General features: G+C 47.3%; 1 protein-coding gene across 1 annotated transcript; it reads left to right on the plus strand.

The window, feature by feature from the left end:
* Nucleotides 1-4,888: 4,888 nt before the first annotated feature.
* On the plus strand, nucleotides 4,889-8,388 carry LOC127192311 (calcitonin gene-related peptide 2-like). The gene is made up of 4 exons (XM_051149635.1): nucleotides 4,889-5,009; nucleotides 6,155-6,250; nucleotides 6,484-6,624; nucleotides 8,194-8,388. The coding sequence occupies exons 2-4, from the start codon at nucleotides 6,162-6,164 to the stop codon at nucleotides 8,351-8,353; spliced, it is 390 nt and encodes a 129-aa protein (XP_051005592.1). The 5' UTR covers nucleotides 4,889-5,009; nucleotides 6,155-6,161; the 3' UTR covers nucleotides 8,354-8,388.
* Nucleotides 8,389-13,317: the final 4,929 nt, after the last annotated feature.

Consider the following 13,317-nt stretch of genomic DNA (forward strand, 5'->3'; position numbering starts at 1 on the left):
GGCCAAGAGGAAAGTGATTGCAATTCTGGGGATAGGGTAAGGTGAGGGACGAAGCTGAAGGGGGAGGGTGCTCACAGTTAGACTCCAGGGTTTTCTCACTTCTCCTGGGTCCTAGAAATGATTGGAGATTACTATAGCAAACAGTAGACTCCCAACTCCCTTTTCTTTTCAGCTAACCACCCTCCAGTTCTGACCTCTACCTTACTACTCCATACAAGAAGCTAGGAGACCCCTCTTAAAGAGTGATCAAGAAATCTAGGCAGAACACTTGCAGCAGCTGGTAGTGTAAGGTTTTACCTAGTAACATGTCAAAATCACCATCTGGTAACTCTAAACTCAAGTCCACATACAAACAACTCTGCTGCCCTCACAGCTGAGGACTTCACTGCTCCCTTACATCTGAATCAGCAGAGAAAAAGGGCTGGAGATGCAGGCATCACCCCTAACAACCTGCTTCCGATACTCTTAGAAGCTAGGGTACACTGAACCTGGTTTTTTTTTTTTTTTTTTTTTTTTTTTGGTTGTTTTTAAACCTATAAACAGAAATATTATGAGGTAAATACAGGCTCTTGAAAATTAAAACTATGATTAAAAGAGTTTACAGTATACACTTGAACATCAGAAATCCCTCTCAAAGTTGGGAAAGACAGGAGGCAGGCAGACAGACTGGGACACACACACACACACACACACACACACACACACACACACACAGAGAGAGAGAGAGAGAGAGAGAGAGAGAGAGAGAGAGAGAGAGAGAGAGACAGACAGACAGACAGACAGACAGACAGAGAGAGAGAGAGACAGACAGATAGGCAGACAGGCAGACAGACAGAGACAGAGAGAGACAGAGAGAGACAGAGACAGAGAGACACTAAAAATACCAAGAGATTGTTCTAGTGAAGGCAGGAACTTCAGATTGCACACACTTCCTGATACTCAGATAATAAATGAGAATGCACCTCACCAAAGCACATCACAGTGAGGAGAGAGGGTGGAGGTCCGCAAAAGATAGTGGAGAGCAGTTTGGAAATGTGCAGGGAAATGATTTCTTGTCTAGAATCATCCCTAAAGAGCCACTGTTAATCCATAATAGTGAACAGGTTTCATCAAAGTGACAGAGTAAATTGATGAGGGGCAAATGGGATCCAAGGAAGAGGACTAAACAAGGCAGAGAAAGAATGGGGCAAATGGGAGGAGCCACACGACACCGCCTGGCTGAGCTAGGGCAGTGTTTATGTTGCATCAACGACATGTACCTCAGACACTCACTCGACACAGGCATTACTGTTACAGTAGGATTGCTTCTATTTGGGAAATAGGGTGTATACTGATTAAGTCTGCCACTGTGATACAAGGCTGGTAGGACAGGAATTTTTCTTGCATTCACTATGAATCCCTGCGCCTAAGACAAAACGCCCTGCACATTGTAGGTTCTCAATAAATGTACGTTGGCTGGAGGAAACCTGATATGGAATATTTATCCTAGGAAAAATTTTTAAGAAAACAGCTAATTAAGATATTAGTTGTTCTTCCTGTTGCCACTTGACGAAAAACACCCGAAGAGAGGAGGTTAGTCCTGGCTTACCTTTCAGTGGGACTTTTCCCTTCATGGAGGAGCTTGAGGCAGTCAGGAGGCAGAGAGATGAACACACCGTGTTATGCAATGCTGGCATGCTGCTCCCTTTGAGGACTGGGGACCCAGCCTCTGAAACAGTGCCACCCACATTAGAGGTGGCCTTTCCTTCTTCAACCACGCTAATCTAGAAAAATCTGCCACAGAGATGTCTAGGCATTTGATTTCATGATTGTAAATCCGGTCAAGTTGACTAGAGACTAACCTTCACAGATGCATTTGCAAAACTTCCAAAGCCAGACGGCACAAGTTCGGATTTCTCTAAAAATTCAAGACAGGCCTTCTCAATCTTAAAAACTTTCCCAGCATTTAAAACTAATGGTTTATGAAACATTTAAGGTAATTATCAAAATATGGAGGAGATTTTTTTTTTTTTAAGCCAGATATGTTCCTAGGAAAGTGTTCTTTATGCTAGTTAGGTTGGTGGGAGACAGAGCCAGTTCCAGGGAAACTGGAATGCAATTTCCTCCATTTAGAAAGGTAATTACCTTATTGATTTTTCTTCTTGTTCATTCACTAATATGATTCCAATCTGGGTTGAGAGAATGCCTTGTTCTGCTTTTCAAGCTGGTGGACTCTCCTGAGGAGATGCCTTTTGTACTGCCTCTGGCATTCCATTCCAGAAAGTTCCACCAGTACACCCATTCCTCTGATTAAATAGAAAATGTATGTCTCTAGATTGGCAATGGGTGCTTCCCCCAGTGTGGCTCTAAATAGGGTCTATGGCCCACTTTAATTTGGCTGTGAATTAATTGTCTGACTCTAGGTTAATGACCTCTAGAAGTGTTCATCGGTTCACTGTTTCACTCTTTCTGACTTCAGCAGTTTGTTCTGCATATTCTATGCACCTATCACTGGGTAAGGAAAGGAAAGGGGGAAAAAAAGGTCAAATAATTCTGGGTGACCAGAGGTAAAAAAATCAGTCCTGTGGGGTTCCCAAGAAGATAACCAACTTGCTAAACTGGGTGTAGCTATTTTTGTTGGTGGTCAGGGCCTTTACAGAAACTACTGCACCTTCCACCCTAGTTAGTCAGCACCAGGGTGGGGGCTGTGTTGAGCACTCAGGTAGCTGGAGACTGTATTCCTGGCTGCACACTGTCTGTCTCAAGACTTCTAAAGAGTCCTGGGGTTGCAGATCCTGGTTGGCTTTTTGGAGGCCATGTGGATCTCCCAGTGTCTAATCTCAAAGGCTCCATGTTCCTCCAAATAAATATTTTGGGGGCTTCTCAGGATTGATCAGGCTGATCAGGAATCCAGATATACCCCTCTCTTTCTCTCTGTTTTCTCATGTATGTTACTAGCGCTGGGCCAGGCTGGAGAGCTGGGCTGAGGCTGGGCTTTTCACATCCAGTCCCTCCCTTTAACAATGGCCCATTGCCTGTGGATCATGTTGCTGCCTGGGATTACTGTGCCACAGCTTTGGGAGACAACCCCCCCCCCCACGACAATGATGACAGTGTGGTGCGGGTACAGATGCTCCTCACCCCATATTCACCTCTCCAGTCCACAGCCACTCCCCCGGTCCAAAACCCAGGAAAGGGACACAGATATAACCCTATTATTTATAGTACTTTTGGAGGGAAGGGCCTCAAATGAAGACCATGCCCACAGTTCTCCTTCCATCCAGAAGTGATGCAGAAAGGCCTTGCTTTCATGAAGAGCATCCTTTAGAGAGATTGCTAGGGTGCCCTGTGGGGGCATTCAAAACTATCCTGAGCCTCTGCCAGGGGCAACTTTGATCTATACCTGGCTTCCTCGGGAACTGCCTCCCATTCTGTCTTACTGCATTGTTTATGAGGATTAGAGGCTAGTGGGAATTTCCCAGCTGAGGCTTTTTTGCGGGGGTGGGGGTGGGGTGGGGGGTGTCCTCTGCCCTTGCTCAAACAACTAGGACCTGATACACAAAAATGACTCAGAGGCTCTGGACAAACCCTGAGCTCTTTTCTGTTTCCCAGAAACTGCATACTGGGTGTGGACCTCCACAAGCCTCCGGTATAGTCACATTGCTGGAATCCCCAGCACTAGTTAGGCACGTGAGGAGTCCTTGAGCAGCAGTCAAGGCAATGGAAAGACCAAAGCTCACTTTCCAGGAACTTCGGTTCTGGGGGTGGGGGTGGGGCTCATGGGTACCTGGGAACAGGGAGAGTGGGCAACGTGGACTCAGAAGACTGAGCTCAGAAAAACAGGAGATACTTAGTTCCTTAGCTTGGGTGTGCGTTTATGGATGTCCGTGGTTGGGGCAGAGTGGCCATGTGTCTGTTCAGTGTGCACAAAGTTCATACCTGTTTCTGAGGGGTTGGTTTTTTTTTTTTGCCAGAGCTCAGTTGATTTGGGTTAGTGCGAGCATACAGCTTGTTGCTGAAGGCAAGTGAGCCGCCTGAGCGTTCCTCAGTGGCTGTGCCAAAGGCACCTGCGGTCCTGATGCTTGAACTTAGGGATGTTAAACAGCAGCTGAGAGAGTGTCAAAGTCCCCTGCTGGCCCCCGGGTTGCTGCGGTCTGCTTAGGTGGTGGGTGCAGGGCCCTGGCTCAGCTCTCAAGCTCTACAGAGTGGGGAGGTGTAGATGTGAGGGAAGGGAAAGGCAGGAGAGGGAGCAGAGACCTGGGCACAGGGAGCAGCAGCCAACAGCTTGGCAAGTGCGCCAGGGGCTCAGGGAGGTGCGCGAACCTACAGCAGCGCTGCTTTGGCAGTGTGGGGGCCTGGACTTGGATGGAGGATGCAAAGCTATAGCGTAAAAGTTGGAGGGTCTGGCTCGGGAGGAGAATGTTCAGTCTCTTAGCCTGCTCCCCAATACTCTCTAGTTTCTACCCCTTTTGAGGGGAGCTTTGCGAAGGACTGCAGAGTGCTGGATGGGAGCAGACATGCTAGAAGCACCCTAGGGCCCTGACAGTCATCTTCCTGGCTGTATCTATTGAAGTCCTCTTAGAACCCAGAAGTGCTCACCCTGCCTGAGAGTACAGCCTGCCACAAGGTTCAGGAACCCATTGGAGTGGGTAGCAAAAGGTTGTAGGCTCCAGGTCAGGCATTGAAGAATTCCTGACACCAGACTCTCCCCGGTTTGCTCACATATTCTGCATGAATCCACCCTCTCTGTCTCCTTACCCCTCCCCCACCCCATTCCTCAGAAATGACCTCAAAGACAAGGAGCGGACTGCTTGCCTCCCTCCTGCAGAATTGTAGATAGCTCCAGCTATGACGCTATGGAAGCTCGGTCAGAGCTCTGATTGGTGGAGAGCCCTATTGCGGTCGCCCCCCCCCCCACCTCAAGATCAGAGAATAAGAGAACAGAGCTTGGGGGACAAGGCTTCTGCAGCCCAGTGCGCTCGTCTGGAGTAGACACTTCGCTCTTGCTGTACCAACACTCAGGTTACCAGGTGAGAAACTTAACTTCTTAACTCATTCAGCTCACTCTGTACTAGTTTGTTTCCTTTTTTATTATTGTTCTTTTTGGCACAGTGTTTCACACTGTAGTCCAGGTTGGTCTGGAACGCACTGTATAGCTCAGGTTGGTCCTGAGGATGCGGATTACAGGCGCCGCCACCGCACCCAGGCTCCCTTTGCTGGCAACTTCTTCAGTCTACATCCATTTCCACCTTCCTGCAGCTGGTGCTCTAGTCAGAAAGTGCGGTCCTGGGCCTGACGTTTTCTCCTAACTGGAGTGAGACCCTAGAGCTCGCCCTTAGGACTATGCAGCAGCTCTGGAAGCTGGGAGCCACGCCCACCTCCACCCCCCCCCCCCCCACCCCCACCTTCACCCCGACCCCAGGCGTGTCTGTGGCTCCTACTTGGGGGCCGGTGGTCTTGCCGCTCCCTGTCTAATTTGGGGATGGGAGGTCCTGGATCCGGGGTTAGAGAGCGCCAATCGTTTCTCCCAGGTGTTCCCAGCCATTAGCGCCCTGGGGTCTTCAGCAAGCTTCAGGGCTGCACTTGGAGAGGAGTCGTTCAGCGCCAGCTGCGAAACTGCACTTTTTGTCGTTCTGAGACAGTTTAACCGGGACTCAAAATATTCTCCCAACTCTGCAGATAGAGGGAGAGATTAGTTCCAAACTACCGATCCAGCTTCCCCAGGATAACCTCTCAGAAAAGACGGTTCGAAAAACTTCAGCCTGTGAGAAGTCCAAAGCTGTAGGACAGCGAGACCACTTCGGGTGCTCTGAGTGGTTTTTGGCTTCTTCCCAGATGAGAGCAAAAGGGGGCACGCACAGCAGGTGTGTGTGCTGCTGCAAGCTGGGTGCAAATGAATGCCTGTAGCTCCTCCCTGCTCTTACACAGAATGGAAAATGCAATCCACATCTACCCTCCCCCACTCATTTCTCACTACACTGTATCTTGAGATGCCCCAACAGCCCTCTGGCAAACAAGGGAACAGTGATGGGGAGGTGAAGGAAAAGTTATCAGGGCAGTTGTGGCAGGAGCAGGGCTGGAACTAGGGTCTATAGTCACTGTGCATTTGGACCATTCTCTCTCTCTCTCTCTCTCTCTCTCTCTCTCTCTCTCTCTCTCTCTCTCTCTCTCACAGAGACACCATGGGCTTCTGGAAATTCTTTTCCTGTCTGGCTCTCAGCAGCATATGGGTCCTGTGCTTGGCCAACAGTCTTCAGGCCACACCTTTCAGGTAAATTAGCCTAAATCAGGGGTACAGCTTGACTCCCCTCCAGCTGCCCTAGGGACGGGTCAACTCTGTAGCTCTGTAACCTAACCGCATCGCAGTTATTGGTAAGTCAGCGCCCTCATGTGGGCACTGGCCTCATGACCTGACCACAATGCCCTTAGGGAAAAAGCCAGGATCTGGAAGCTTGGCTGCTTACCTGGCATTCACACCCTGCTCTGGGTTTGCTACCTCCACAGGTCAGCTTTGGAGAACAGCCTAGACCTGGCCACCCCCAGGGAAGGGAAAGAATACCTCCTGCTGTCCATACTGATACAGGCCTATGAGCAGACAAAGGCCAGAAAGCTGGAGCAGAGGGAGCAGAAGGCTGAGGGCTCCAGGTAAGGCTCTTCGTCACCTGGCCCCCATATATTCCGGAAGACCTATTCCAGAGAGGCAGAGAAACACTGGCCAGCAGTCCAAGGGACTAAGCTGAGTGTCCCAGGCTCCATGGAAGACAGAGGTTCCGGTGCCGACAGAGAGACCCACACTGGTTAGACACATTAAAATGTTGTTTTCCCTTAAAAACTCTTGGGAAAGGAAATGCGATGTAGCATCACTCCTGTGGGAGCTGGACTTACGCCCATGGGAACGCATCTCTGCACTGGCTGAAGTAGGACAGGTACGTGTGACGCCAGAGGAAGGGCTAGGATACCTTGACATCTTTACAGCTTCAGGCATTGGTTGTTCTTTCAGCTGGCAAGGAGCCTTCCTTTCTCACTTACAAGGGGAGGACGTAAGGATAAGAGGGGTGTGGGACAGAGAGAACAGTGTGTGAGGAAGGTCTGGGCCACCTGTAGAGGTATGCACGTCATTACAGGGTCAGCTGCCTGTGCATCCCAGTCCTGGAACCAGACCAACCGTGGCCTGGCTCCAGCACCACCCAAGGAAAAGCATGTGCTGACCTGCATCCACCCTGAGAGACCTCTGACAACATAAAAGATGAATGGCACACGGAGTGCCAGAAAAAGCCACCCTTTCCTGTCCCTTTCCCCACACTGTCCTGGCCTACCTAGGGCAACTCCAAACCTTCCCAGCAGGAGTCTCAGTCCACCATTCCCTGCCCCAACTTCTGGTCCCCCTGCCGGGTCTAACCTGCTGAGGTCAGCCCCTGGGCGTGTCTTTTCCCTGCAGTATCAGATCTAAGTGGTATGTGAATCTAAAGGCATGAGTTCTGGGCGCGTAGGTACAGGATCTGAGCAGTGTCCTTTCCTACCTTCTCTGGTATGGAACTTCAGGCACATGCATCTGTCTGTGCCTGTTCTGTAAGCTGGCAATAGCAGCTTTGGTATGGCTGAGAGCGTTAGTGGCTCAGAGTAGAAAGGGAGGGAACCGAAATAAGAGATTATATTTGAGGGAGGCACAGTAATGGAGCCTTCTGGAGCCCTTCCTTCCCCTGCTCCTGAATACTGACATAGGCACATTCCACACACCTCACTTATTTTTCTAGAAGAACCTAAGTTGTAGGGATCATTGCTTTGGTCCACATCTGAAGCTTATCAATGGCCAGGGGCCTAGGACGTAGCCTTAGCTTCATGGGATCTGTGCAGGGGGCTCGATGGGCATCTCTGTGATGTGGCACCCACAGCAAGCAGCTAAGCATCAGATAAGCATGTCCGAGATGATGCTGCAAATGCTGGCCTTAGCCTCAGCAAGGTAAGAAGGGTTCTGTTTGTTTGTTTTGTTTTTGTTTTTGTTTGTTTTTAAATTCAGTGATGGTTTGGGGAAGAGTTTCTGGCACAGACTCAGGTCATTTCCCTGAACAACTCTGATAAACTCACTTAGGAGAAAACACTTACTGCTAAGTGGCATGTCGAAGGGGCGCAGCTCGCCTTATGGAGTTCCCAGTGGGCAGGAGCTCCCAGCCTTCACTGACAACACTTCTCTTCCTTTGCCATCCTGAACATCAGTGACTTTGCACAAAAGAGATCCTGCAACACCGCCACCTGTGTGACGCATCGGCTGGCAGGCTTGCTGAGCAGATCGGGAGGTGTGGTGAAGGACAACTTTGTGCCCACCAATGTGGGCTCCAAAGCCTTCGGCCGGCGCCGCAGGGACTTTCAGGCCTGAGTGACCAACAGGCCTAGGAAGAAGGTGATTTTGTATGCTGGCTTGGGAGAGGGAGGATCTGGGAGCGAAGATGCGCGGTATGAAGCCCACAGGCAGTGGTAGGGCCCCCTATCTTTAATACTAGTCTTCTTCCTGAGGTAGTGAGTCCCTGTTCAAACTTATTTTGAAGATGAAATCGGAATGGTAGGAGAGTTTACAGAGAAGCAGTGCCTTGCTGCTGAGAACAGCAAGGAGGAGAGATGCTGCGTGGACTGGAAAGCGAGGGGCCTGCAAACCTTACCCAGTGCTGAGCCTCACGATGGGTCCAGCCCCTGCAGGGCTCTGCTCTCGGTTGGCGTCCCCCAGTTCAGATCAGAAGGCTGTGAGCACATCACTACCAGTACCTTTCGTATCTTTTTTGCTTTTGAGACACTTTCAAGTAGCCCAGGCTGGCTTCCAGCTCAGTATGTAGATTACGGAGTCTCCGGGACACCCATCACCACTTCCGGTACTAATGGGGACAGTGTTCTAAGCCTCTTCCTGCTCCGTGTTCAGACTTCACGGATGCTGCTTAGTGGAGGACCGCTTATGTAAATTCGCGCTGATGGGGATGATGGTGGTTACTCACATGTCTGTGTCCTTCTTCTTCCCCTTATTTTATTCCTTTCCTTTCTTCCCCCTCTCCTTTGGCCTCTCTTCCTTCTTCTTTTCTTTTCCTTTTTCTTTTTGTCTCTCTTTATCGCAGGTCACATAAAGCTGAACTCACCATGCCTATTAATTTTTATTAACAACAACCTGGCGAGAAGGTCCCATGGACAATGCATATGTTTGCATCCTGATAGATACTGGAGAAAAGCACCGTTGTTTCTTGAGAGGAAAGAAACTGGGTATAAATGAGTTAATTCTGTGTTCGTTTGCATCATTTTTATACTAAGTCTGTAGCCAGTCAATGTGATGGTGTCTCCCACTGGCTTCCCCAGCAGCAAGCCACACAGGTTCTCCAAGAGCCATCCAGCTGATGGTGGCAGCTCTGTTGAGCCTTAGGGAGATGTGAAATCACTGCCTCTTGTGGCCTCTGGGGACTCGCGGTAGATAGGATGCTATGCCTTTATGTCTCAGAACATGGTTGTGCACTTATTTAAGGAAATGTCAAAAGTGTACCATTTGTGAACTTCATCAAGATTAAAACATATTTTGGATACATTTGTTTTGAGTCTGTGGTGGTCCATTTCACCTTGTCTTCCTATGTAATAATGATAATAGTAATAATAATAATGGTAAACACTCGAGTGTTTAGTATTATTTGATGTTCTAACAAATTGTTATATACCTGCAAGTTGACTTAATCTTCATGACCAAGCCATAAGAAGATCCCCACATTTGAGGAGATAAAGGCATGGAGAGGTGAGATTTAAGGTCACAGTAATAAACTGTGGTAGACCTGTGATGGTTTCCAAGCACACATCAGAAGCCACCATGCCATGCTTTTCACAATGGCCTCTGACATTTACCAGAGATCTATGGACCATTCTTTGGCTTTCCTGCTTGATATGGTAGACCCTTCCATTTTGGAGACATAAAAATTTTAAGCATTTTATAATATAATGAAGCCCTTTGTATCCCTCACTTGGTTTCAAGAAAAATCAGTCGTAGTTACTCTACTGTCCACCCCGTCTTCTACTCCAAGTAATCCACATCAACACATCTGTAAGGAGTTCATTATGCACTTCTGAATGGAAAGATGCTGAGCATAACCATGTCCTATTTAACAAGGAAAATGGGTGCATTCCTTATTTCTTAATCCTTTGCTCAGACACAGGCAGTAATGGTTTAACCCTCCCCAGATCTTTAGACATCTACATGTAAAGTCTTGGCTGCTACTGAGTTTTGTATTGCTTCTGGTTCATGCTTAAGGCCCTTGTGAAGTAGGGGCTCCTCTCCATCTGTTTCCCTCTCACAACTCATTGGCAAGAGAGACTCGGCTCTATGGGACATAGTTTTCTCCATTGCGGTCTGTGAATTGGCAGGCAGACCCAGAATGAGTGACACTGGTCAGAGGTGAAGGTGACAGATAACATAGGATTCTGTAGGGTCTTTAAAAGACTTCAGATTTTAATTCTTTTAAATTTTAAATTTTTTTTTTTTTTTTGGTTTTTTGAGACAAGGTCTCTCTGTGTTATCTGAGGCCATCCTGGACTCACTTTGTAGTGGCCTCGCACTCACAGAGATCCACCTGCCTCTGCCTCCCAAGTGCTGGGATTAAAGGCGTGTGCCACCACGCCTGACCAAGACTTTGGATTTCTATCAGTTAAGTTCTAGTTGAGAAAATAAATTACATTGGTCATTTTAACTGAAAAATATTTAATATTTAATGTAACAGTGGCACAAACAGGTGTTAGAGTGCTGAAAAGGCCAAAGAGAACATGAAGCAAAGAGGTTGCCACCTGCGGCCTGAGGAAGAGGAAGTGAGAAACTTAAAAAAGGATTCTTGGACCACTGAGAAGGGGCTTTCGCAGACGCCAGTCTGTCTTGGTTGGGTGATGGGGTAATGTAAGGCTGTTCTAAGAGTGCAAATGCAGATATCCCTTGGGTGGGCAAGGGAGGAGGTGCATCCAGAATGTTCTAGGAATTTAGAAGAACTAAACTAAGGTAGCAATTAGAAACAGCTTTGCTGCCAGAGTAAGCCAGTACATAGGTGATGCAGACAGAAGCAGAGACTGAGATTGGAAGGGCCCAGCTCCTTCCTGGGTTTGGCTTCAGAGTTCTTTCAGGCTCTCCTACTGAAGGCGTCTAAAGGGGGTCTAGCTGGCAAGGAAATTCTTTCTGGCAGAGTCCTAGCCCCAGGATCTCATTTCAGATATGTAATTTTATATTAACATTTTGAAAAGTTCATTTATTTCGGTGTGTGATTCTGGGAGCAAGTGCTTGAGCCATGGAGTCGGCACAGTGAGGATATAAAACAATTACATCACTCACCAAATCCTTCTCCTGCCGCCTGCTGCTCCGTCTCCATGGGCGTGGCTCCTCCAGAACGTCCTCAGCGGGATCAGCATGAAATCTTGAGTCTGGGCGCTTTTCCTTCGCAGAACGCGCTTAAGATTTTTTCCGTGTCATGGCAAATATCACTAGTTTGATTTTTGACTTACCAAGTAATAAAACATTGTAGAGGTGAACCCCAACAATTTATGTACCCCCACTGCATGACACTTGGGGTGTTTCTAGCTTTTGATACTGTGAGTAGAGGTATGTGAAATATTCACAAAATTTTAATATGATGATAATCTGGGCTCAGTGAGGACCCTGCAAAGACATGCCCATATTCGAATCTTTTAGAACTGATGAAATGTTACTTTTTAAAAAGAAAATGGTGTTTGCAGAGACAGTTAAGAGCTCTAAAATAGGATTATTTTGGATGGTTCAGGAAAGCTGTAAGTCCTTTGTGTCCTTAGATAATGTCCAGAGATGATGATGTGAAGGAAGAGGCAGAGAGGGGCAAGCCAAGGAAGTGAAGGAAACATAGGAGCCAGGAGCCTCTGTTAACAAAAGCTGGGAGACTCCAGAAGCCACCCCACTAGCAGTGCACACCTTCCCCGTACCTACATCTTTGGACATTTGACCCCTAGAACTGAAAGAGAACAAATTGCTGTTGATTTATTATTATTATTATTATTATTATTATTATTATTATTATTATTACTGTAGTTGTTTTTTGCTAGTGCTTTTGTTTTAGTGACTAAGTTTTGGCAATTTGTTATGGCAGTCCCAGGAAAATAATATAATAAGCTGGTAAATAATAAACCAGCATTTTAGGTAAATGCATGGCAATGGGATTGCCGGACCATTTGGTGATTACGCATTTAACTTAATAAGAGAATTCTGTTTATCACTTCCTTCTGGCAGGGCTCCCTTGCCAGGCCACAGAGGAAGAGGATGTAGGCAGTCCAGAAGAGACTTGATAGGCCGGGGTCAGATGGTATGGGAGGAGGCCTCCTGACCTCTCCAGTTTCTTCCATCCCCCCCAACTCTTCCATACCACTCTCAGTGCTCAGCCCACTTAGGCTGCCAGTCCCAGCATCTGTCCCTATCCCCTGCTGGGTGGAGTCTCTCAAAGGACATCTGTGTTGAGCTAATATCCACTTATAAGTGAATATATATCTTGCATGCCTTTCTGGGGCTGGGTTACCCCACTCAGGATGATCTTTTCTAGTTCTACCCATTTGTCTGTAAATTTCAAGATTTTCTTTCTTTCTTTTTTTTAATAGCTGAGTAGTATTCCATTGTGTAAATGTACCACAATTTCCTTATTCATTTTTTGATTGATGGGCATCTAGGTTGTTTCTAGAAAGAGATCCCTTCCCCATAGATTTATGGGTATGTCAGCCACATAGGGCCTCAGCTTCCCTGTCTGCCCTGCTGGTCCCACACACTTAAACCACCGTACGCTTTGTTGTATTTGCGATAATTTGTCAATCCCTATAATTTTAGTATAAACCTTCTGAAGTGGCCAACTCGGAGTCCAATACTTGTTTGAAATAATTGTAATGTTAGCACTGATATTGACCAGACATTGTAATTCAACACCATTCATTTGTATTATTAATTTAGGTCTTTGATCACTAACTAATGCTTGCCAGAACACATGTTTCTCTGTACTTCGGAAGGCACCTGTTTGATCTACTGGAGTGGCTTTGCCCATAATGTAAGGAAACAGTGTTAGCTGAGCAATTCTATCCCCTGCATCAATTTGCATGTCCTGCTTACATGCCATGATTTTGATGTCTTTAAAATCCCCATCTATAATACTGGGATGCACAATAAGACCTTCTTCCCAGAATTATTCCCACTGTCCCTGAAGGCAAAGAACCGTAGGCACCAGTACTTAATTTGTAGCATTCAACCTGTAGAGATAATGTAATAGATATATCTGAGGCCAGATGCAAGCTGTGCTGCCTTCAGTAGCATGCATTAGGTCACTAATACCTAAT

Source organism: Acomys russatus, chromosome 7 (genome assembly GCF_903995435.1).
Source record: "Acomys russatus chromosome 7, mAcoRus1.1, whole genome shotgun sequence".
Lineage (NCBI taxonomy): Eukaryota > Metazoa > Chordata > Mammalia > Rodentia > Muridae > Acomys > Acomys russatus.

What these genes read in the sequence shown, in the direction of transcription:
- LOC127192311 (XM_051149635.1), top strand. Translation starts at nt 6,162, where the DNA reads ATGGGCTTCTGGAAATTCTTTTCCTGTCTGGCTCTCAGCAGCATATGG. An exon ending in CTTCAGGCCACACCTTTCAG is followed by an intron (nt 6,251 to 6,483) that starts GTAAATTAGCCT and finishes CTACCTCCACAG; the next exon opens with GTCAGCTTTGGAGAACAGCC. An exon ending in CAGAAGGCTGAGGGCTCCAG is followed by an intron (nt 6,625 to 8,193) that starts GTAAGGCTCTTC and finishes CCTGAACATCAG; the next exon opens with TGACTTTGCACAAAAGAGAT.